The 24,259-nt window shown below is 38.1% G+C and overlaps 1 protein-coding gene and 1 long non-coding RNA gene across 2 annotated transcripts in view; both read right to left on the reverse strand.

The window, feature by feature from the left end:
* Positions 1 to 1,564: 1,564 nt before the first annotated feature.
* LOC109080562 overlaps positions 1,565 to 24,259 on the reverse strand; it is an 87,247-nt gene continuing 64,552 nt past the window's right edge. The window contains exons 3-4 of the mRNA XM_042748735.1: positions 2,306 to 2,602; positions 1,565 to 2,073 (exon numbers count right to left, since the gene is read on the reverse strand). Of these exons, the coding sequence (XP_042604669.1) occupies positions 1,754 to 2,073; positions 2,306 to 2,602 (617 nt within the window). The 3' untranslated portion in view covers positions 1,565 to 1,753. The remainder of the gene's footprint in view (positions 2,074 to 2,305; positions 2,603 to 24,259) is intronic.
* Positions 18,883 to 19,593, reverse strand: LOC122141415. The gene is made up of 2 exons (XR_006157795.1): positions 19,367 to 19,593; positions 18,883 to 19,217 (listed from the first exon to the last, which is right to left on the reverse strand). It is a non-coding gene; the product is annotated as an uncharacterized LOC122141415 (long non-coding RNA).

Below are 24,259 nucleotides of genomic sequence, written 5' to 3' on the forward strand. Positions count from 1 at the left end.
GCTCCTCAGTACATGTGTGGTCAGAAAGTATGGCTTTCCACAAAGCACCTGCCTCTTCGGGTGCCTTCTGGCACCCAGGTTCATTGGGCCATATCGTATCACCAAGGTTCTAAGTCCAGTGTCAGTGCGGCTCAAGCTACCTTACACGCTTGGTCGACTGGGAGGGTTACAGTCCGGAGGAGAGGAGTTGGACACTGGGCCGGGATATTCTGGATAAGACTCTGGTTGAGGACTTAAGATTGCGACGAGATGAGTCCCTCCTTGGTGCGCCAGGTGGTGTTCCTGGGGGGGAGGTACTGTCATGACTTCGGTTTGATCAGCAGGTTGTTGTTGTTTTTTGTTTTGACAGTTCGCCATGTGCTCATTGTCTTCGTGGTTCCCTTCCCATCGTTATCTTATTTACTACTTTAGCTGCCATCACACCTGTGACTTGTTTATTTGTTAATTCTCCCTCTTTTTAAGTTCCCCTTGTGTCTTGTAGTCTTGTGTCTGACTGTTGTGGTGTGAACATGCCACACTTTGTTTGTGACCTACTCCCAGTCTTGTCGTGTTTTGTCTTGCTGTGTTTTCATAGGCTCAAAGTGCAGTTTAGTGTTTTCAGTTTGTCTTCTCTTCTGCTTGCTCTCAGCCTCTTGTTTCACCAGACTTCTGTTCCCTAGTTCCTGCCCTGACATTACCAGAACTGTGTTTTGTGGCTTCTCCACTCCTGCCCCTCCTCAGCGCGCTCTACAATGACCTCTCTGCTCTGACGTTGCGTCAGTTCCGACGCTTGGACTCTGTGAGCTGTTCCCTCTCCACTCTGACGTTGTGTCAGTACTGATGCTTGGACTCTGTGAGCTGTTCCCTCTCCACTCTGACATTGTGTCAGCACTGATGGATTGTGTGTGTTGTTTGTTCTCTATTCTGACATTGTTTTTGTAATTATTGTTGGATTTTGTATGTGTTCTGTTTTGACTGCATTCTGACGTTGTGTCAGCACTGACGCTGGGACTGTGTGCGCTGATCATCATCTTCTCTGCCTAGTGGAGGGACTGGAGGCTTGTTTGGACTGTTCCCATCATCCTTCCTCTAATCTCTGCCCAGCCGAGTGGTGTTTGAAATTTTAAATAAATTTGAGTTGAACCTGCAAATGGAATCCGTGTTTTTCCCCTGACACATATGCACTGCTGAACCTGTGTATTCCTCCAGGAGGTGCTCGACATAATAAATGTAAAACACAGACTTTTTTTCCCAACGGCAATTAGGTTGTATAATGAGTGTTATTCAAGATGACATACTTTTTAGGATTTATGTTTTTGTATATAATTACAATGCTTTGCAACTTGATACTGGAGAACAAGTTTTTATGTTGTTTGTGAATGTTGTTTTAAAGTTGTTTTAAATTATTCATTGTATGGTTGTGCTGCTGTGACATCTAAATTTCCCTTCGGGGATTAATAAAGTTAAAGTCAAGTCAAGTCAAGTAAAAAACATGGATAGACTCTTGACATAACTCATAACATAATAACACTGCAAGAGAGGAACATTTTAAATCAAATATGAAAAATTACTGAATGCGAGCATCTTTGGTAATCGTCATTATTGACCATGACAAACACTTACATTTGATACTTTGAGCATATATGAGCATTTGGAAATTAACCACATCAATATCAGAGGATAAATATAAATAATCTAAGAAATAACATCAATCTTTAGGTTTCTTATGTGTGAATATGTGCTTGCTCTTGTTCAGCTCTTTTGAATCTGCTCTCTACTCACTATAGACAGAAACACTGAGAGCTTTTAATAACCGAATTATCGGTCCTCTCTCTATCAGGAGTACATAACGTCCAGTATCTTCAGTTGTGGTGTTTGTGATGGTGAGAGATCCAGTTTGTTTGTTCAGCTTCACTCTGTCTCTGAATCTACCATCAAGAACATCATCATACACAGTATTGTCGACCCATGCTTTGATTCCAGCTATAAAAGTAATTTCATTCATATACAACCACACAAACATTTCACCATTTGTTATTTCAGTACGACCAGAGTTGAGAGTGAGTGAATCTCCCTCCTTCATTGATATTTCATCTGTATCAAACACACAAGTACACGGAGAACAAACAGAAAAGGGGTTGTCACAGAGTAATACAATTTAAATCCTTCATGTTTGTTTATTTAAGTTATTAGTTTTAAATGTAATCTCCAAAAGAATAATAATATAAAACAACAGAACAGACAGAAATAAGCAAAACAGTGTGCAGAATAATATTGTATCTGGTGATGAAAAAAATAAAACAGGTGGAACAAATATTTAACTCACCATAGACAGCGAGAAGGAACCTCTTTCTCACATTGTTGATATCTAGTTCATAAGCTCCAGCATGTTCAGTTGTGATGTTTGTGATGGTCAGAGATCCAGTTTGTTTGTTCAGCTTTAGTCTGTCTCTGAATCTCCCATCAAGAACATCATCATATACAGTGAATCTGTTGGTCTGTTTATTGATTTCAGCTATTAAAATGTTTTCACTTCTAAACCTCCACTGAATCTTGTCGTCCATTATTTCAGTAAGATCAGAGTTTATAGTGACTGAATCTCCCTCCTTCATTGATATTTCATCTGCATTATCAAAAACACACAGAGAACAAACAGAAACAGGGTTCATCACAGATTCAGAGTCTTATCTGATGGTTTACTAAAGTAAAACTTTTGAAGTGTAAATTTGAAATGAATTATATAAAAGAACAGAAATGGTGTTTGGATTAATAACTGCATGTTTGTGCTGATTTAAGGATCAATCATTGACCCAACAACTGAATCCAACAGTATTCTGCATGAAGATCTTTTACTTGAGCTTCAGCAAAGTTCACTTAATTTGTATTAATTTAGCTTCAATTTGATTTCAGTTTTGAATTGAATCTGACGCCAATTTCAAATGACTCTAAAACACAGAATGTTATTAATTTTGATATTTGATTATTCTAGTATTCCCTTACTCTTTTATTATTTGTTTATTTAGGTGCACAGATGATGTGCCATACAGGTGCTTAGTAAATAAATGAGAATGTCGTGGAAAAGTTCATTTATTTCAGTAATTTAACTCAAATTGTGAAACTTGTGTATTAAATTCAATGCACACAGACTGAAGTAGTTTAATTAGTTTAAGTCCTTGGTTCTTTTATTTGTGATGATTTTGGCTCACATTTAACAAAAACCCACCAATTCACAGCAAAGTAGAATACTACACAAAACATTTTAGTGAACTGTTGGCCTTCTGGGGAGTATGTTCATTTGCTGTACATGTACTCAATACTTGGTAGGGGCTCCTTTTACTTTTCACTGCCTCAATTCGGCGTGGCATGGAGGTGATCAGTTTGTTGCACTGCTGAGGTGGTATGGAAGCCCAGGTTTCTTTGACAGTGGCCTTCAGCTTGCATTGTTTGGGTCTCTTGTTTCTCATTTTTCCCCCGGTCCATCATTCAATAATAAATCAAATATTAGACTACTTCTAAATGATCTGCCATCGACGGGATGTTACATGTGACGACTGAAGCTGAATAAGATTCGTGAACATTTCAGCTTTGCATCACAGGAATCAATTATTTGTTGAAAAGTTATATTCCAAATAGCAAACGATTATTTTTAAGGTTTGTAATATATTTCACAATTATTCTGGTTTTTGTCTGTAGTTTTGATCAAAAAGGCAGGCTTGATGAGCGAAGACATGTCTTTTCAAAAACATACCAAATATAGTTGTCCAAACTGGTGGACCTGTACTGTCCGATATATATATATATGTCGATAGAATATATATGTATGTGCGTAGTATATATCTTATAGATATAATATATATATCATATATATAATATATAATCTATATATTTATATATAATATATGTCTATCTCTACTCTGTATTGTGTAAATTCAACACACACACACATACTGTATTCACAGATCTATCGTTATCTAGATTCGATTGTACTGACACTATTTACATTTCTATACATTTTAGTATTTTAATATTCTTATATTTTGTATTAGATAGGTAAAAATCTTTATATATACAACAAAAAAAGGTCCTGCCCAATAGGACCAATGGCAGCAATCAAAATCTACAAGACAGTCCTCAAGCTGCTTCGGATTGAGTTGGCAGGTATTTCCACCAAGTAGGAACCAGTGTTGAAGCTACGTGCTGTGGCCCACCCAGTGAGAAGCTGGTAATTTTGCCAGAATAAGTATTATATTATATTATAATATATAGTATTCTAATTTATAGTTTCACTAATTTATAGTTTGCACTATCACGTCATAGTATGTCGCCTTTCACATATAGTTAAAGTGACTTCATTTCATTGTACTGGCAGTTTTTGTTTTCCCTCTTCCTATAGGTGCTTACCTGACAACATAGATAATAGATTGGCCGTTTCGCTGGTGGTCCAACTCACACTATGAGTAATGCAGTCAGTAGTGCGATTTTGAACATAGTGTTCAATTGTAAAGATGATTAGAACTAGTAACCACAACTGAGTCAGGATTTAAAAACGTATATACTGCTGGATTTCCCAAATGAAATGTAAAGTCTGCCGCTGAATCTGGACTGCCTGTCCTGACATTTGTATCCCTACTCATACCTTTTTCTCATGCTACAACATATTTCGCGTACCCGAGATTACTGAAGGGAAGTTTAGGGTTTGGGTTAGGTGTAGAGAATTTTAAAAAACACAATCTTATTGGAGAAAAAATATATATTAAGGTTGTGTTTCTGTATCATTTTTCCCTTCTAACTACAACAAAGAATCAAACCACAGAAGCCTGTATGGCGTACTTTAAAGGGTGGTGTAGGTTGTGTAGGTGTAGACGTTAGGTGTAGGTGTAGGCCCGTGTGCTTTTTTCTCTCAACCCGCCTGGCCCGGCAGAACGAAATTATGACCATAGGTTAAAGAGGGAGTGCTGGCTCCATTATTGGAGGGAGCAGCACACGCCCTTCTGTGGTTGGACTGTCATAAAAACTGGAAATAATCCATTCGCAAGAGGTTGAATGTTCGGCCGGCCCACTTGGAACATGGGCCGTTTAACTTCTCTTCTCTCGTATCAGCCAGTTTCCAAAGAACACAAAGCCTGGAGGCCTTTTCTCATCTGTTCGAGAGTCCGGGGATGTGGATCCTGACACCGTTCTCTCCAAGGGGGTGGTGGTTGGATATCGAGCAGCGGGGTGGGGAGGGCCATGCGGGAGGGGGGGTTCCCAAGGGGTGTCTGGCGGGTCGGTTGTTTTTGTGCCAGCTGTTGGTCCTCCGGTGCGGTCACGATCTAGAGTAGCCTGTCATCCAGGGGTTCGGCGATCGCTGGCCGCCATCCGTCAGTTCCCGTTCCCAGGTCAAATATTCCCACAATACCCTTCCGTGCGTCCACAGGTATGTCCTCCCTTTCAATGTTCCAGGGGTATCAACCACCTCTTTGCCTGCTCGGAAACCCGAAGGTGCAGTACCCGTCTGCCTTGGCCTTTGTCCATCGGTGTCGCGGCACCTGGATAGGGCTAAGGAGGTCTTGGCCGGGCTTCAGAAGGACCAAAGCAGGCGAATCGTCACAGGACTCCTTGCTCCTCAGTACATGTGTGGTCAAAAGTATGGCTTTCCACAAAGCACCTGCCTCTTCTTCGGGTGCCTTCTGGCACCCAGGTTCATTGGGCCATATCGTATCACCAAGGTTCTAAGTCCAGTGTCAGTGCGGCTCAAGCTACCTTACACGGCTGGTCGACTGGGGGGGTTTACAGTCCGGAGGAGAGGAGTTGGACACTGGGCCGGGATATCTGATAAGGACTCTGGTTTGAGACTTAAGATTGCGACGAGATGAGTCCCTCCTTGGTGCGCCCAGGTGGTGTTTCCTGGGGGGGAGGTACTGAGTCATCGACTCGGTTTGATCAGCAGTTGTTGTTGTTTTTTTGTTTTGACAGTTCGCCATGTGCTCATTGTCTTCGTGGGTATCCCTCCCCATCATTATCTTTATTTACTACTTCAGCTGCCATCACAGCCACAACCTGTGACTTGTTTTTATTTCGTAATTCTCCCTCTTTTTAGGTTCCCTTGTGTCTTTGTAGTCTTGTGTCTGACTGTTGTGGTGTGAACATGCCACATTTTGTTTGTGACCTACTCCCAGTCTTGTCGTGTTTTGTCTTGCTGTGTTTTCATAGGCTCAAAGTGCAAGGTGCAGTTTAGTTGTTTTCAGTTTGTCTTCTCTTCTGCTTGCTCTCAGCCTCGTTGTTTTCACCAGACTTCTGTTCCCTAGTTCCTGCCTGACATTACAGAACTGTGTTTGTGGCTTCTCCACTCCTGCCCCCTCCTCAGCGCGCTCTACAATGACCTCTCTGCTCTGACGTTGCGTCAGTTCCGACGCTTGGACTCTGTGAGCTGTTCCCTCTCCACTCTGACGTTGTGTCAGTACTGACACCTGGACTCTGTGAGCTGTTCCCTCTCCACTCTGACGTTTTGTCAGTACTGACACCTGGAGTCTGTGAGCTGTTCCCTCTCCACTCTGACGTTTTGTCAGTACTGACACCTGGAGTCTGTGAGCTGTTCTCACTCCACTCTGACGTTGTGTCAGCACTGACGCTGGGACTGTGTGCGCTGATCATCATCTTTCTCTGCTATGGAGGGACTGGAGGCTTGTTTGGACTGTTCCCATCATCCTTCTCTAATCTCTGCCCAGCCGAGTGGTGTTTGAAATTTTAAATAAATTTGAGTTGAACCTGCAAATGGAATCCATTTTTTTCCCCTGACACATATGTACTGCTGAACCTGTGTATTCCTCCAGGAGGTGCTCGACATAATAAATGTAAAACACAGTCTTTTTTTCCCAACGGCAATTAGGTTGTATAATCAGTGTTATTTAAGATGACATACTTTTTAGGATTTATGTTTTTTTGTATATAATTACAATGCTTTGCAAACTTGATACTGGAGAACAAGTTTTTATGTTGTTTTGTGAATGTTGTTTTAAAGTTGTTTTTAATTTATTCATTGTATGGTTGTGCTGCTGTGACTTCTAAATTTCCCTTCGGGGATTACATAAAGTTAAAGTCAAGTCAAGTCAAGTAAAAAACATGGATAGACTCTTGACATAACTCATAACATAATAACACTGCAAGAGAGGAACATTTTAAATCAAATATGAAAAAATTACTGAATGCGAGCATCTTTGGTAATCGTCATTATTGACCATGACAAACACTTAACATTGATACTTTGAGCATATATGAGCATTTGGAAATTAACCACATCAATATCAGAGGATAAATATAAATAATCTAAGAAATAACATATCAATCTTTAGGTTTCTTATGTGTGAATATGTGCTTGCTCTTGTTCAGCTCTTTTGAATCTGCTCTCTACTCACCATAGACAGAAACACTGAGAGCTTTTAATAACCAAATTATCAGTCCTCTCTCTATCAGAAGTACATAATGTCCAGTATCTTCAGTTGTGGTGTTTGTGATGGTCAGAGATCCAGTTTGATTGTTTAGCTTCACTCTGTCTCTGAGATCTACCATCAAGAACATCATCATACACAGTATTGTTGACCCATGCTTTGATTCCAGCTATAAAAGTAATTCATTCATATACAACCACACAAACATTTCACCATTTTTTATTTCAGTACGACCAGAGTTGAGAGTGAGTGAATCTCCCTCCTTCACTGATATTTCATCTGTATCAAACACACACACACGGAGAACAAACAGAAAAGGGGTTGTCACAGAGTAATACAATTTAAATCCTTCATGTTTGTTTATTTAAGTTATTAGTTTTAGATGTAATCTCCAAAAGAATAATAATATAACACACAGAACAGACAGAAATAAGCAAAACAGTGTGCAGAATAATATTGTATCTGGTGATGTGAAAAATAATAAAGGAGGTGGAACAAATATTTAACTCACCATAGACAGAGAGGGGGAATCTTTTTCTCATTTTTTTTATATATTTTTTATGATCTAGAGTGTTTTGTGTTGTGATGTTTGTGATGGTCAGAGATCCAGTTTGTTTGTTCAGCTTTAGTCTGTCTCTGAATCTCCCATCAAGAACATCATCATATACAGTGAATCTGTTGGTCTGTTTATTGATTTCAGCTATTAAAGTGTTTTCACTTCTAAACCTCCACTGAATCTTGTCGTCCATTATTTCAGTAAGACCAGAGTTTATAGTGACCTGAATCTCCCTCCTTCATTGATATTTCATCTGCATTATCAAAAACACACAGAGAACAAACAGAAACAGGGTTCATCACAGATTCAGAGTCTTATCTGATGGTTTACTAAGTAAAACTTTTGAAGTGTAAATTTGAAATGAATTATATAAAAGAACAGAAATGGTGTTTGGATTAATAACTGTATGTTTGTGCTGATTTAAGGATCAATCATTGACCCAACAACTGAATCCAACAGTATTCTGCATGAAGATCGTTTTACTTGAGCTTCAGCAAGTTCACTTAATTTGTATTAATTTAGCTTCAATTTGATTTCAGTTTTGAATTGAATCTGACGCCAATTTCAAATGACTCTAAAACACAGAATGTTATTAATTTTGATATTTGATTATTCTAGTATTCCCTTACTCTTTTATTATTTGTTTATTTAGGTGCACAGATGATGTGCCATACAGGTGCTAGTAAATAAAAATGAGAATGTCGTGGAAAAAGTTCATTTATTTCAGTAATTTAACTCAAATTGTGAAACTTGTGTATTAAATTCAATGCACACAGACTGAAGTAGTTTAATTAGTTTAAGTCCTTGGTTCTTTTATTTGTGATGATTTTGGCTCACATTTAACAAAAACCCACCAATTCACAGCAAAGTAGAATACTACACAAAACATTTTTAGTGAACTGTTGGCCTTCTGGGGAGTATGTTCATTTGCTGTACATGTACTCAATACTTGGTAGGGGCTCCTTTTTACTTTTTCACTGCCTCAATTCGGCCGTGGCATGGAGGTGATCAGTTTGTTGCACTGCTGAGGTGGTATGGAAGCCCAGGTTTCTTTGACAGTGGCCTTCAGCTTGCATTGTTTGGTCTCTTGTTTCTCATTTTTCCCTTGACAATCCCCTATAGATTCTCTATGGGGTTCAGGTCTGGTGAGTTTGCTGGCCAGTCAAGCACACCAACACCATGGTCATTTAACCACCTTTTGGTGCTTTTGGCAGTGTGGGCAGTGCCAAATCCTGCTGGAAAATGAAATCAGCAGCTTCAAAAAGCTGGTCAGCAGAAGGAAGCATGAAGTGCTACAACATTTCTTGGTAAACGGTTGCAGTGACTTTGGTTTTCAAAAAAACACATTGGACCAACACCAGCAGATGACATTGTCACAGTGTCTGGTCTGTGTATCCCTGGGTGTCCACTAGAGGTCTCACTTCCCATTATCGTCACCCCACTTCAGAACTGCATTTCCCATAGTCTTGTCTGTTTCATCACTGCTCATTGCACTCAGCTGTCCCTGGTCATTAATCATTGCACTCAGCCAATTCCCCCGTTAGTATTGTAATCACCTGTCTATATATACCTGGTTTGTTTCTGTCTGTGTCACGGAGTCCTTGTTGAATGTCACCTTCTGTTTCGAGTTTCCTTGCCTGAGTTTGTGTTTCTTGTTTAGGACTGATAACCTGGATTTGGCCTTTGCCTGGCCTGGATGTTTGTCTGATTTTGGATCACCCCAATAAACATACTGCTTTTGGATCTACCTGTCTGTGTGGCGTGTCGTGACAGAAGGACTCTGTCACGCCTAGATCCAGCGATATGTTTTTTGAGGATTCTCCCCCAGCCATCGAGCGGGAGAGAGAGAGGGGGTTTGAGGGAACCCGCCTGGTTTTTTCCGCGGGACCCCGGGGAGGTCGCAGAAGAGTGAGTGGTCGAGAGGAGGTCCGGCATCGCTCTCCACCATGGCTCCCCGTCGACCCTGGACTCGTGAGGGATGGATCGGAGACGCCGTCTCTCCATCAGGAACGGAGAAGGGGGAGGAAGCACTCGTCTGCCGTGACTGTGTTTGCGGAGGAGAGGGCGATGGAGACGGTTCTGGGGTATTTTGCTATGCTGTCCAAGATCCTAGACGTTCCCAAGGGTATTAACGTCACCTCTGCTGAGCCAGCGCCACAGCACAAGATGGCCGCCAGCCCTGCGCCACAGCACAAGATGGCCGCCAGCCCAGCGCCACAGCACAAGATGGCCGCCAGCCCAGCGCCACAGCACAAGATGGCCGCCAGCCCAGCGCCACAGCACAAGATGGCCGCCAGCCCAGCACCACAGCACAAGATGGCCGCCAGCCCAGCACCACAGCACAGGATGGTTGACTCAACGCCTGAGTCTTCCGTCAAGGAGCCACCGGCTCGCCATCATAGAGGGCGGAGGAGGAGGAGACAGGCGTCAGCCGTTCCTCAAAGCCCGAGGGGGGGGTCCCGAGCGGGCCGCTGCCGTCCAGGAGGACGTTCCAGAGCGGGCCGCTGCCGTCCAGGAGGACGTTCCAGAGCGGGCCGCTGCCGTCCAGGAGGACGTTCCCGAGCGGGCCGCTGCCGTCCATGAGGACGTTCCCGAGCAGGCCGCTGCCGTCCAGGAGGACGTTCCCGAGCAGGCCGCTGTCGTCCAGGTGGACGTGCCCGAGGTTCCCGAGGCGGTGCCTGATGCCGAAGCGGTGCCCGATGCTGTGCCGGAGGAAGCTGGAAGCTGCTCCTTAGAGGGGGGGGGGTAATGTCACAGTGTCTGGTCTGTGTATCCCTGGGTGTCCACTAGAGGTCTCACTTCCCATTATCGTCACCCCACTTCAGAACTGCATTTCCCATAGTCTTGTCTGTTTCATCACTGCTCATTGCACTCAGCTGTCCCTGGTCATTTAATCATTGCACTCAGCCAATTCCCCGTTAGTATTGTAATCACCTGTCTATATATACCTGGTTTGTTTCTGTCTGTGTCACGGAGTCCTTGTTGAATGTCACCTTCTGTTTCGAGTTTCCTTGCCTGAGTTTGTGTTTCTTGTTTAGGACTGATAACCTGGATTTGACCTTTGCCTGGATGTTGTCTGATTTTGGATCACCCCAATAAACATACTGCTTTTGGATCTACCTGTCTGTGTGCGTGTCGTGACAGACATTGCACCCCAAATCATCACAGACTGTGGAAACGTAACACTGGACTTCAAGCAATTTGGGCTATGAGCTTCTCCACCCTTCCTCTAGACTCTAGGACCCTTGGTTTCCAAATGAAATACAAAACCTGTTCTCATCTGAAAAGAGGACTTTGGACCACTGGGCAACAGTCCAGGTCTTCTTCTCCTTAGCCCAGGTAAGACGCCTCAGGGGTGGCTTAACAAGAGGAAAATGACAACTGTAGGTAAATTCCTTGACACATCTGTATGTGGTGGCTCTTGATGCTTTGACCCCAGCCTCAGTCCATTCCTTGTGAAGTTCACTCAAATTCTTGAATCGATTTTGCTTCACAATCCTCATAAAGCTGCGGTTCTCTCGGCTGGTTGTGCATCTTTTTCTTCCACACTTTTTCCTTCCACTCAACTTTCTGTTAACATGCTTGGATACAGCACTCTGTGAACAGCCAGCTTCTTTGGCAATGAATGTTTGTGGCTTGCCCTCCTTGTGAAGGGTGTCAACGATTGTCTTCTGGACAACTGTCAGATCAGCAGTCTTCCCCATGATTGTGTAGCCTTGTGAACCAAACTGAGAGACCATTTTGAAGGTTCAGGAAACCTTTGCAGGTGTTTTGAGTTAATTAGCTGATTGGCATGTCAACATATTCTAATTTGTTGAGATAGTGAATTAGTGGATTATTTGTTAAATGTGAGCCAAAATCATCAAAATTAAAAGAACCAAAGACTTATACTACTTCAGTCTGTTCTGCATTGAATTGATTCAAAACACCAGTTTCACAATTTGAGTTGAATGACTGAAATAAATGAACTTTTCCACAACATTCTAATTTATCGAGAAGCACCTGCATGCTCCGTTCATTCACGGTCTTTCAGTTTGAAGGTTTCAAATGACTTTCTGTGTCCCTTATTGGTGATCTCTTCTCGAGGTTAGTAGCTTTGTTGTTATAATGGTATCTGTTTTTGTGGACAATCTTATGTTCAGTCTTTTCAGGAATTTTGGTCTTACAATTAAAATATAGAACTTAATTTAACTCACCAATGATATTAAGAAAGAAACTCTTCCTCACACTCTTGCTCTCCATTACATAAAGTCCAACATGTTCAGTTGTGATGTCTGTGATGGTCAGAGATCCAGTTTGATTGTCCAGCTTCAGTCTGTCTCTGAATCTCCCATCAAGAACATCATCATTTACAGTCAGGTTGTCGACACGTTTATTGATTTCAGCTATTAAAGTGTTTTCATATCCAAACCTCCACTGAATCTCATCATCATCCTTCATTTCAGTAAGACCAGAGTTCAGAGTGACTGAATCTCCCGGTTTCATTAACTTAATTTCCTGACCGAACACATCTGCAGAACAGAGTTTATCACATATTAACATTTTAAAATCACTTGATGTTGGTTTGATCACTAAAATACTTTTAATCTTTGAATTTGAAGTTAATAATATTTTGCTGCAAAAGACAAAATATGGTCAATGAAGATAAAAATACTATATACACACAGCATTCCAAAGCTTCTCATAGATAGTTGAGATAGTGCTACTCTAAAATATATATATATATATATAATAACAATAGATACAGAAGTGGCCAAAAGTCATGTCATGTCTACTAAAAATGACATCTTCAAACTTTATTAAGAATACTTAAAACCGGTTACAGATTTTGTAAGCATATTCAGGGGTTTTTCTTGGAGTCAATCATTTTATTAATGATAATACAATGACACGTGCCAAATTTTGTGGACGTAGTTTTTGGCTAGGCTGTCATAGAAAGAAATTACAAATACATGCAAAAACAAGAGAGAACCAACAAAATATGGATTGATGAAACTGATTATGCTGTAGGTTTTTTTTTATTTTTATTTAAATATATTAAATATTTCCTTATATGTTTATGGTTCATTCCAACTTGCTGTCAGGGGTGCACTACTGAGTGGAGTGTGGAGCAAGGAACGGAGGGAGACGAACAGTACATCAATCCAGAGAAGTTTATTTATAACAAGGAAAACTCACGCAGCACATGTAGACATGAACAATACCAGATGCTAAACTGAACACAGGGAAAACTATTTATACAGGACAGGGTGATGGGAAGACTAGACAGACTTGGGATCAATGGAAACACAGGAAACACCTGAGATTAATTCAATGACACGGGAGACGTAAACTGGGTAACAGGAAGCAAAACAAACACAAAACATGGAATGGAAACATATAGGAAAAGAGTTGGATTAATTCAATGACACGGGAGAAGTAAAATGGAAACAAACAAACAAACAAACAAACAAACAAACAAACAAACAAACAGACATTCAGACATCACTTTTGGCCACTACTGTAAATGAAGACACTTTTACTTTAATCTTTAATGTCACACTACAATTAATGCTGTTGGGTATTTGAGCTTCATATTTATTTTATTTAATCACTAATAACTAAGTTCACACCTGAATTGATTTTAAAGAAAAAAAAAATCATCTCTGACTAATGTAATCAATAATTTATTACATGATATCAGAACAGAAGCAACTGAAGCCATAAAAACACATTTCAAACTCACCATCTAGACGCCAGAAACACAAACAGAACAAAACTAATGTGATTGCCATTTTCCTCATCAGTTCACTGAAAAGTTGACAATATTATCCCTTAGAATGTCTTAAACACAAGTGAACTATGATATTTATCTGATTGTGTGCGAATACTCCCCTAACCTTCATCTCAGTTTACTTATAGACGTCCATCCTCTTTTACATCACAGAAAATAAACAAAGTTTTGTTGATGTTGCATTTTCAAATACGTCTAAGTTTACTTACAAAGTTCAGACAATCAGCAAACAGCTTTGTCTGAAGCAATTTAAGTCAAAGTTTAAATCAAAACCAGTGTGAAATGAGCAAAAACAAAACAAAATAGGTTCTTCCTGAGGGAGTCAGGCACGTCCCCATCTATAGCTGCCCAGCAAACATGCCTGCGCAGGCCCACTGCGGGTTTTCTGTGGGAAACCCACACTAAAACCACGTGGGCCCCATGTGTGGGCCCACAAGAAAACAAAAAAACAAAAAAACCACTCGGGCCCATTGTGACATTTTATCTACATCTGCACTAAAATTAGATTTCTGTGACAATGACAGAAAAAATGAAAACAATAAATTTTCCATAACAGAAATATAATATGTGTATGTACTGTGTATATTTATTATGTATATATAAATACACACACATGAATGTTTGTATTTAAGAAAAATATGTTGTTTTTTAGTAAAAATATATTTAAATATAATATAAATAAATGTTTGTATTTATATATACATAAATATACACAGTACACACATATGTTTACAAAAACTTTTATTTTGCATGCGTATAATGGCGATTAATCGTCTGACAACACTAATATATATTAATGCTGTCAGACGATTAATCACCAATCACAACGTGTGTGTGTGTACTTTGTATTGTGTATATATAAACACACACACATACAGTATATATTTATATATACTGTATATTATTGAAAATATTTACATGTATACACATTTATATTTTTATATTTTATATTATATATAAAAATATTTAATATATAAACATAACATGTTTTTATTAAATATATACATGCATATGTTCGTATTTTATACATTTACATTTAGCCATTTAGCAGACACTTTTATCCAAAGTGATTTACAAATGAGGACAATGGAAGCAATCAAAGTCATTTAGAGGGCAGTTTTATCCAAAGTGATTTACAAATGAGGACAATGGAAGCAATCAAGTGAAATCAAGGTTTATATATATATATATATATATATATATATATATATATATATATATATGTGTGTATATATATATATATATATATATATATATATATATATATATATATATATATATATATGTACTAATATAATAAATTTAAAAGAAAATACATTGATAAAATACAAAAAGAATGGATAAGCTAGTGTTAATTCAAAAAAGAAAAAAGAAAACAAGCAGTTAGTAAATGAATAGAATGCAAGTCTAAAAGGGGCATTTTTTTAAAGAATAGAATTAGAATAGAAAGTGCTAGTGCTAGAGTTAGAGGGTCAAATAAAGATAGAAGAGATGTGTTTTTAGCCGATTCTTGAAGATAGCTAAGGACTCAGCTGCTTGGATTGAGTTGGGCAGCTCATCCCACTAGGAGGGAACCAGTGGCGAAGCTACGGATGGGCCCAGGTTAACAATGGCCCACCCATTTTCAGCTGTGGCCCACTCAGTGAGAAGCTGGTAATTTTCCAGATTAATGTTTTTAATCAAAAGATAATAAATTATAAATGTATAGTTTCACTATAATGTATAGTTTCACTTTAACTTCATATATGTGCTTTAAAATATATTTAACCTGAGCTTTCATGTTCATTTACTGGCAGTTTATTAATTTTCCCTCTTCCTATAGGTGCTTACCATACAAAATAATGATTGGCCAGTTTCTGTTGGTCCCACCCACAATTATGTTAACGCATTGAGGACACGCATGTTTGAAAATAGTGTTAAATTTGAAAGTTGTATTAGAAAATAGTAAAAACAAACCTCATTCAGTATTTAAAAAAAAAGTATATATTGGATTTCCCAAATGAAATGTAAGTCTTAGCGCTGAATCCGGACCGCTGTCCTGACATTTTATCCTACCCATCCCTTTTCTCATGCTAAACAACAATATTTAATGTGCCTGCATTACTGTAAGGGAAGGTTTAGGGTTGGTGTAGGTGTAGATGTAGAATTTAATAAAAACACAATCTAATTGGTAGAAAAATATATATATATATTGTTGGTTTCCTGTAGCTGTATCCCTTCTAGCTTTAACCACGAACATTAACCCATAATTACTGTATTTGCATTACTGTACGGGTAGGTTTAGGGTTGTGGTAGGTGTAGAAGTTAATAAACCATAACTTTACAGTAGCAGTTTTCATTGTCGAATTGTACTACTCACTGTTTTAGTGGGAGGTAGCAAAATCTGACAGAGTAGGACAAATCAACAGAACACCGCCTACAAATGAAACCAGACCAGCAGGTGATGGATTTATAGATTAGAAACTTCTGAGACAAACGTGTACCATAGGTACAGTGTAAAAAAATAAACATTGTGCTAGATACTCTTCTCCACAACGAACTGGGCTGCGTTTCCCAAAAGCTTCGTAAGCCTCAGAAGTTTGTAAAAACGATCGTACGACTGATCTTAATATTACAGTCTGTTTTCCAAAAGATCGTAGATCTACGAGTGCTCTGGAGTAATCTTAAAGCCCTAAGTGCATAAGACAGATTTATGCAGTCGCCTGCAGGACAATTGGCAGATTTAAAGTTATATTTGTTTAAGTGAGATGTGATTATAAGGATTTGATTCTGCTTTATTGTACACTTTATTAGTCGTTTTCTTTATTTTCTCGTTTATCTGTCAATGACTTGACGTGCACGAAAACCAACTATGTATTGGAACCGGGAAAACCGCCCCCCCCCCCCCCCCCTCTCTCTCTCTATATATATATATATATATATATATATATATATATATATATATACTGCATTTAAAGTATTATATATTATTATGTAAAGTAATACACGGTATTATGTAATATTATATTGTATTGTATTACAGATATTATATCCAAGTTGTCTGTCTGGAATGCAGCATTAGGTTCCCAGACAGCAAGCAGATTTGGCCCAGATCCGGCCCACATCTGGCCCGCATGGATTTCACGCGGGCCAGATGTGGGGCCGGATCTAGGCCAACGCTATGTTGCTGTCTGGGTTAACATTTCAATAAACGATCGTGTTCTACAATTACGAGCCGTTCTATAAGGTGACATTTCAGCACTTGACAAATGGACAGCGACTCCTACGCGAGATTGCTTTATGTGCATTTTTGGGAAGCGCACGTGAAACAATAACGAACAATCGTAAAATTAGTCGTTGAAAACGCTCCAAAGCGCTAAGATCAATCGTTATCGGGAAACCTTGCCCTTCATATTTGCAGCTGCGCTCATTTCTACGGTCCTAGATGTCTACTCTCCTTTGAACACGAACTGTGTTTAATTGGGAAAACAATGCATGTGGATTTTGTGAGAAAGACATTGAAACTGTAGAATATATTTTCTTACAGTGTGAATTTGTACACACATTTTGGCTTTCATTTCAAAGTTGGATACAATCTAAAGATATATCACTGCATCCTGTGTGATCTCAGTTAAAGTTAGAGTGTTTATAAATGATAAAAATGTAGAATTTTTGATAAATAACCTGATTGTTCCAAGCAAACATTTTATCCACAGATGTAAGTATTTAAAGGTTAAACCTCATTTCACTGGATGGAAGAATGATTTGAAGTTATTTGCAAAATCCCTTCAATGGATGATGGACAGAAATGCCCTGAAACTTCTTTCTGATTTTGACTGTATGTGTTATTAGAGTAAGACACTCACATTGTCTTTTCCTTTTTTTTTTCTTCTGTATTGTTCTATTTTTATTTAAATGCTGTTTCAAAACGAAAAAAAAAACAAACAGATTTATGATTGTTAAAATATGCCTTATTGTTATGCCTTGTTTATTAATAAAAAAAAGAAAAAGAAAAGGTTCCTTAAGGGTCCCCAATCTACATCACTATGTTCACGCGAATCATTCATGATCCAGCCTCATCTACAGAAGTGAGTATAATGTTTTGTAATGAATCTTATCAAATCACCTTTCCTAATAATGTGCTAATTAGCAAGTTTCAAGATGGAAGTGGCTAAAGTAAACAGTCCCTCGGAGAGCAGCTGGAAGAGGGGGTGGGGTCGGCAGAGCTCATTAACATTTAAAGGAAAATGCTACAAAATGGCTTGCTTTGAAAAGAACTGTTTTTGACAGGGTAAAAATGATGTTGTCTTACACTTCCTTTGAGAAATTTTAACCAAACTGTGTTACAGACTTTTCATTGAGACCACAAAGAATCATATCAAAAGTGGAACAGTGGAAAATAGTGGAAAATGGGCATCCTATGACCCCTCAGTAAACACATCATTAATAAAGCATTCTATGTACAGACAAGCAAATAAGCCTATAATAAGAACTATAATAATAAGCGTTTTACCCATAGAAATAGGCTATAAGAAAAATGTGTTGCGTTCGCCTTTTGGACTCATCTGCTTGTCTGCATATACAGTATTATAATTCATTAATAATGTGTTTACTGAGTTTGGTCTTTTTAAAACAATCTCTAACGCATTAAGCAATGTAAAGAATTTTGGAATTCCGCCCTTTGAGGTGCAAATGATCAACAGATAACTCTGCACTCTTATGGAGATTTCAGCAAGAGTTTCTTCACTTAGAAATAACGTCTACAATATACTAAAAAGGCTAATCAAACTGCTGATTTTGTCCAGAGATAGGCTAAGCTAAACAATTTATTTGTGTAATTAACCTGTTTAAATGGAAAACAAAGCATTCATAATTTGTTTGTAAATTTTAATTAGTCATGCAGGATATGCTGTGATATGTGCGTTACAAGTTCAGGGGCGTGGCTACATGATGGCCGAAATTTGGCTGGCCACCCCAGGTTCCTGAAACTTTGCAATGTGTGTGTGGCCAACGAAGGTTCTACAATGTAAATGGATTATAGACTAGAAAGTGAGTGTATGCTTGATGTATCATAACATACATTGTGCCACAAACCCTAAACCTATTTCCATATCATTAATATTCTTATAAACACAGCCAATGGACACAAACATGCCAGGAACAGAAAATACTGCTGTAATGATATCAAATGTTTATTATAGAATAGAATAGAACATCTAGAGTGGATATGTGAGACATCAACATTACTGCTGAGATTCAAACTAACAACCTTCAGTCTCTTGTTCTCAGTTCAAACTGACTCCATTCAGCAATGATGAAGCTTCGGTCTTTAAGGAAGAATATAGAAAGACATTAAAAATGAGTAATTAAAAATCCTGTTCAGCTCTTTTGGATCTGATGTCATAAACCAGAACAATGACAGCAGCCGCAGCAGCCACGCCCACCAGAGCAGAGAGGACCAATCGGATCACAGCTTCAACAGAATCACAACAGTGGACAGAGTCTGTGGAATAAAAACATCAAACTGAAATGTTAAATATCTTTGTTTTATTTGTCATAGATTAAATATATTTGTCATCCTATGATATAGATGTTTTATTTGTAAAATGGTATATTGAAATATAAATGTTATAGGGCCAATATCTAACTCACTGTAGACAGTGAGAATGAAACTCTTTATCACATGGTTGGTCTGTAGTTGATAAACTCCAGATCCAGTTTGATTGTTCAGCTTCAGTCTGTCTCTGAATCTCCCATCAAGAACATCATATTTGCATACATAATTGCATATTTGTGGTGATTTTGAATGAAACTCTGATTTCCTGCAGTAACAGATGTTAGACTGCACCCCATAAACACAATCAAGCCTAGAAAAAAAGCAGTCAACCTCCCCTCTAATAATTACTAATAGTTTATTCATATTTATTAAATATAATAATACCACATTGCTAAAACTGCCTGGTCCTGTGGATTTGCTTTCTACAACATTAGGAAGATCAGGCCCTTTCTTTCAGAACATGCTGCACACATGCTGTTCAAGCTCTCGTTCTGTCCAGGCTGGACTACTGCAATGCTCTCTTGGCAGCTCCTCCAGCCAGTTCTGTCAAACCTTTACAATTAATCCAGAACGCAGCAGCAAGATTAATTTTTAATGAGCCGTCACACTAAATTCATTACTTCAGACTTATGTGCCCTATAGCCTCCTGAGACCCTGCATCCTCATATGAGGACATTATATTTTAGTGAATTTCTCTGAGACTATACATGCCACAGTCTGGATGTCCTGTACGTTACCCCAAAAGCACATTAATATGCAAATTAGATTTAGTTTATATATACATTATACTGTATATAATGAGAAAACATGTTTATGGCCATTTTACACACATTTTGCAGAAAAATGGGATATCAAATCATTCTGTTATAACATAGTTGAGAATTGTCTTTGTACAAAGTTTGATTAAAAAATATATATCTATTGTTTTTGCCTATGCATGTTCATTCATGTCTTTTTATTTTGTTTAAATAAATTGAGTCCCAATGTCCTTTACAAAGGACATAGCATAACTTATGAATTAAATATAATTGTATTTTGCTCTTAACCAGTGGTTCCCAATCCTGGTCCTGGAGAACCCCCAACACTGCACGTTTTTGGTGTCTCTCTTATCTGACACACACATTTGAGGTCTTGGTGTCTTCACTAATGAGCTGATGAGTTGAATCAGGTGTGTTTGAATAGGGAGACATCTAAAATGTGCAGTGTTGGATGTTCTCCAGGACCAGGATTGGGAACCACTGCTTTAAGCAATGTAATGACATGAAAAAAATACAATAATACTAAAAGAGAAAATATCCAGTGAGGGGCAGTTGTGTGGACGAAAATGCCTTGTTGATGTCAGAGGTCAGAGGAGAATGGATAGACTGGTTAGAGACGATAGAAAGGCAACAGTAACTCAAATAACCACTCGTTTTTATATATTACAATGAGGGGTTTGAAGTGGTTAAAGGGAAAACCGGAAACAAACGAAATTTTGACAGGAACAGAACCAAAAACAGAAACGAGATAAAATGTTATAGTTCAGAACAGAATCGAAAATTTGAAATGGCCATTAACCGGTTAATAACGCTATTTTATCGTTCCATTTAATATTTGAAATTTGCTGTCAACCAATCACGAATTCCAGTAGTACGACATATGCAAATGTCTGCTCAGGTGTGAACTCATCATAGGTAAGTCGCAATGGCAATGCACTGCCCTTAGAATTTATCTGTGGATAGTGTAAGATTAATTCAACAGATCACACACACCTGGAGCACTTCTGTGAATGGAGAAAATAGAAAAACGAACCCCTATAAGCTAACATAAAAAGGAATATAGGCATATACACTAAATATATTTCACTTAAATCATATTGACAGATTAACGAAACGAAAGAAAAAATGTGTTCATTGTGACACGTTCCAAAGCTTTGGGAAAGGAAAACGAAACAGCAGAGAGTAGTTTTCTTTATTTTGCAAAAGCTTTACAGTTTTAATTATTTTGCAAAAGCTTGACAGCTTTGAATAATGTCTTTCTTCTGTATAACCAACCAGCTTTGGGCAAATGCGTTTTGAGAGTGAAAAAAAAAAAAAAAAACGTACGTTGCGGCTCACGTCGCATTTTATTAGCCCTATTACTTTCCGAAATAGGCTAATGAAAACTAATGCCTGTAGTATAAAGCAAAATGTTTACAAACATTAAAACCAGTTATTAGTTTCTCTCAAAAACAAATCCTCTAAAGTTTAGGCTATAAAAACGTCAATCCAAAAACAAATTAATTTAAGGTGAAGCTGATGCCTCTCTCATTTGGCATGAATCCAAATATTTCCATGTTCCCGACGTATCTGGATGCTAAAATACAGTGGTGGACAGTAAAGGAGTAGCTTTACTTCGTTACTGTACTTAAGTACATTTTTCAAGTATCTGTTCTTTACTGGAGTAGTTTTATTTTAAGTAACTTTTACTTTTACTTCACTACATTCCAAAGCATAAGATTGTACTTTTTACTTCACTACATTTCATAAAACATATCGTTACTCCTTATACTATATCACGTGCTCTGAGACGCAGAAGCGGTGTCTGATTCAAGAACGAACTGATTCTTTTCAATGAACCTTTTAAATCGGTTCGCAAATCGCACCAAACGATTCATTCACGAATTAGAATGATTCGATTGTTTACGCTTTTGTGTATAGTGTTTTTTGATTGAATTGTATTTTTTAGTTAGATTTTTTAGTAAACTCAATTCACAACCGGGAGATCTTGTGAGCGCGCGCGACCTGATGCTGCTAAAAGTAAGTAACTAATGTCGAATTTTGAGTTTAATTATTGTAATTGAAAATCATATTTAGGTCAAAATTGTCAGTTGTTTGTGAACTAAATCTTCTGTAAAGGGTTATCTATTTAAGCCCAACTGAAATGCTTGAATGCAAACACATCAGCATCTGTGCCTTTTAGGTCAAAAAAACAAAACATTAAATTAACACAGATTAAATAAAATAACTAATGCACGTTCAAATTCCCGCTGCCATAACATTAATAGTTGTATTAAAATGTTACGCATTTATCCGTATGTGACGTCTGTTTTTATATTGTTTATCAACAGTATAAACGTATATATTGTTTGAATTAACCACCCAAGTAGACAGATATGAATGTTTATTCATAACCATACTGAAAATAAGTAAATATTGGTAGCTGATGCTAACTGTCTAGCTAACAAGCTTGCTGGTGCTAAGTTGAGGTTATTTTTTAAAATAAAGTCCAAATATTTTTATTCAACCACCTAGATATATTATATCTGGGGGAAAAAGAAAGGATGTGATGTTCAGAACATGGTAACTACAGTAATTATCAAAGTGGGAAGTGATGCCCTCTGGGAGTATTTTGGCCAGGAGTGTTTACACCACAGACAAGGTTTGAGAAAATGTTCTTCCTAACTTCAGGCTTTATTCTCATGTCATATATAACTGTGATGTTCTGCAAAACAACAAATTTTAAAACACTTTTTTTCTTACTGGTGAAAATCTGATGATCAGATGTGACCCTGGAGCACAAAAGCAGTCTGAAGTCGCTGGGGTATATTTGTAGCAATAGCCAAAAATACATTGTATGTGTCAAAATGATCAATTTTACTTTTATGGCAAATATCATTAGGATATTAAGTAAAGATCATGTTCCATGAAGATATTTTCTAAATTTCCTACTGTAAATATATAAAAACTTATTTTTTGATTAGTAATATGCATTGCTAAGAATTCATTTAGACAAGTTTAAAGGTGATTTTCTCATTGTTTTGATTTTTTTGCACCCTCAGATTACAGATTTTCCAATAGTTGTATCTCAGACAGATATCATCCTTTCCTAACAAACAAAACATCAATGGTAAGCTTATTTAATCAGCTTTCGGATGATGCCTAAATCTCAATTTCAAAAAAATTGACCCTTATGGTTTTGGGGACCAGGGTCACAAATCTGTTTTCTCTCAGGTACATCGCAGTGTTAGCTTCACAGTGAACATTACTACATCACTCTTGTCAGCGTAGTTCATATCAACAACAAAAATATATCTTGACTCCATGTAGTGGTTATTTTGAGAAAGTTCCAGGTATTTTGAGCAGTAGGATTATAAAAAAAAATATTTGCTAATATAAAATTAAAGCCAGCCTATATAAAATTGCAAAATAAATCTATCTATCAGTACTTTTTTACTTAAGTACATAAAAAATCGATTACTTTTGTACTTTCACTCAAGTAAAATTGAAAAAGGAGTACTTTTACTTTTACTGGAGTATTATTTTATTATACGTATCTGTACTTTTACTCAAGTACTTGATTTGTGTACTTCGTCCACCACTTCTAAAATATTATTTATTATATAGTGTTTGTACTTTCATCGACATAAAACATCATCCTTCACATCGGCTTTATCAGCACAGTAAGGCGCGGTCACGCTGAACGCAACATATTTTGTATAACAGAGCAGTGTAACTTTTTATTTGTTTCTTTAACTATTGTATTTTGGTAATGAACAGGCTTCAATATAGCAAAATTATGTTGTGTCAGCGCGATGGTCATACCAAAGCGGTGATTTTTTCCTTTTCTTTTTGAGTAAAGAAAACGCTGTACTTTATTATGATATTAATAATATTAATGATATTAGTTAACACCTCCTGCAATCCCCCTCTCCACACCTCCTGCTCTTCAAATCTGTGAAGATGATGTGCGCCAGGTCTTCAGGAAGAACAAAAGAAGAAAAGCACCAGGCCCAGATGGCGTTACACACCAGCCTGTTTGAAAACCTGTGCTGACCAGCTGGCCCCCGATCTTTTCACAGATCTTCAACAGATCTCTGGAGTTGTGTGAAGTGCCTTCCTGCTTCAAACGCTCCACCATCATCCCCATTCCAAAGAAACCCAAGATTACAGGACTTAACGACTACAGACCTGTGGCTCTAACATCTGTCGTCATGAAGTCGTTTTAAAAACTGGTTCTGGCTTATCTGA

The sequence above is a fragment of the Cyprinus carpio genome, chromosome B22 (assembly GCF_018340385.1).
Source record: "Cyprinus carpio isolate SPL01 chromosome B22, ASM1834038v1, whole genome shotgun sequence".
NCBI classification, from domain to species: Eukaryota; Metazoa; Chordata; class Actinopteri; order Cypriniformes; family Cyprinidae; genus Cyprinus; species Cyprinus carpio.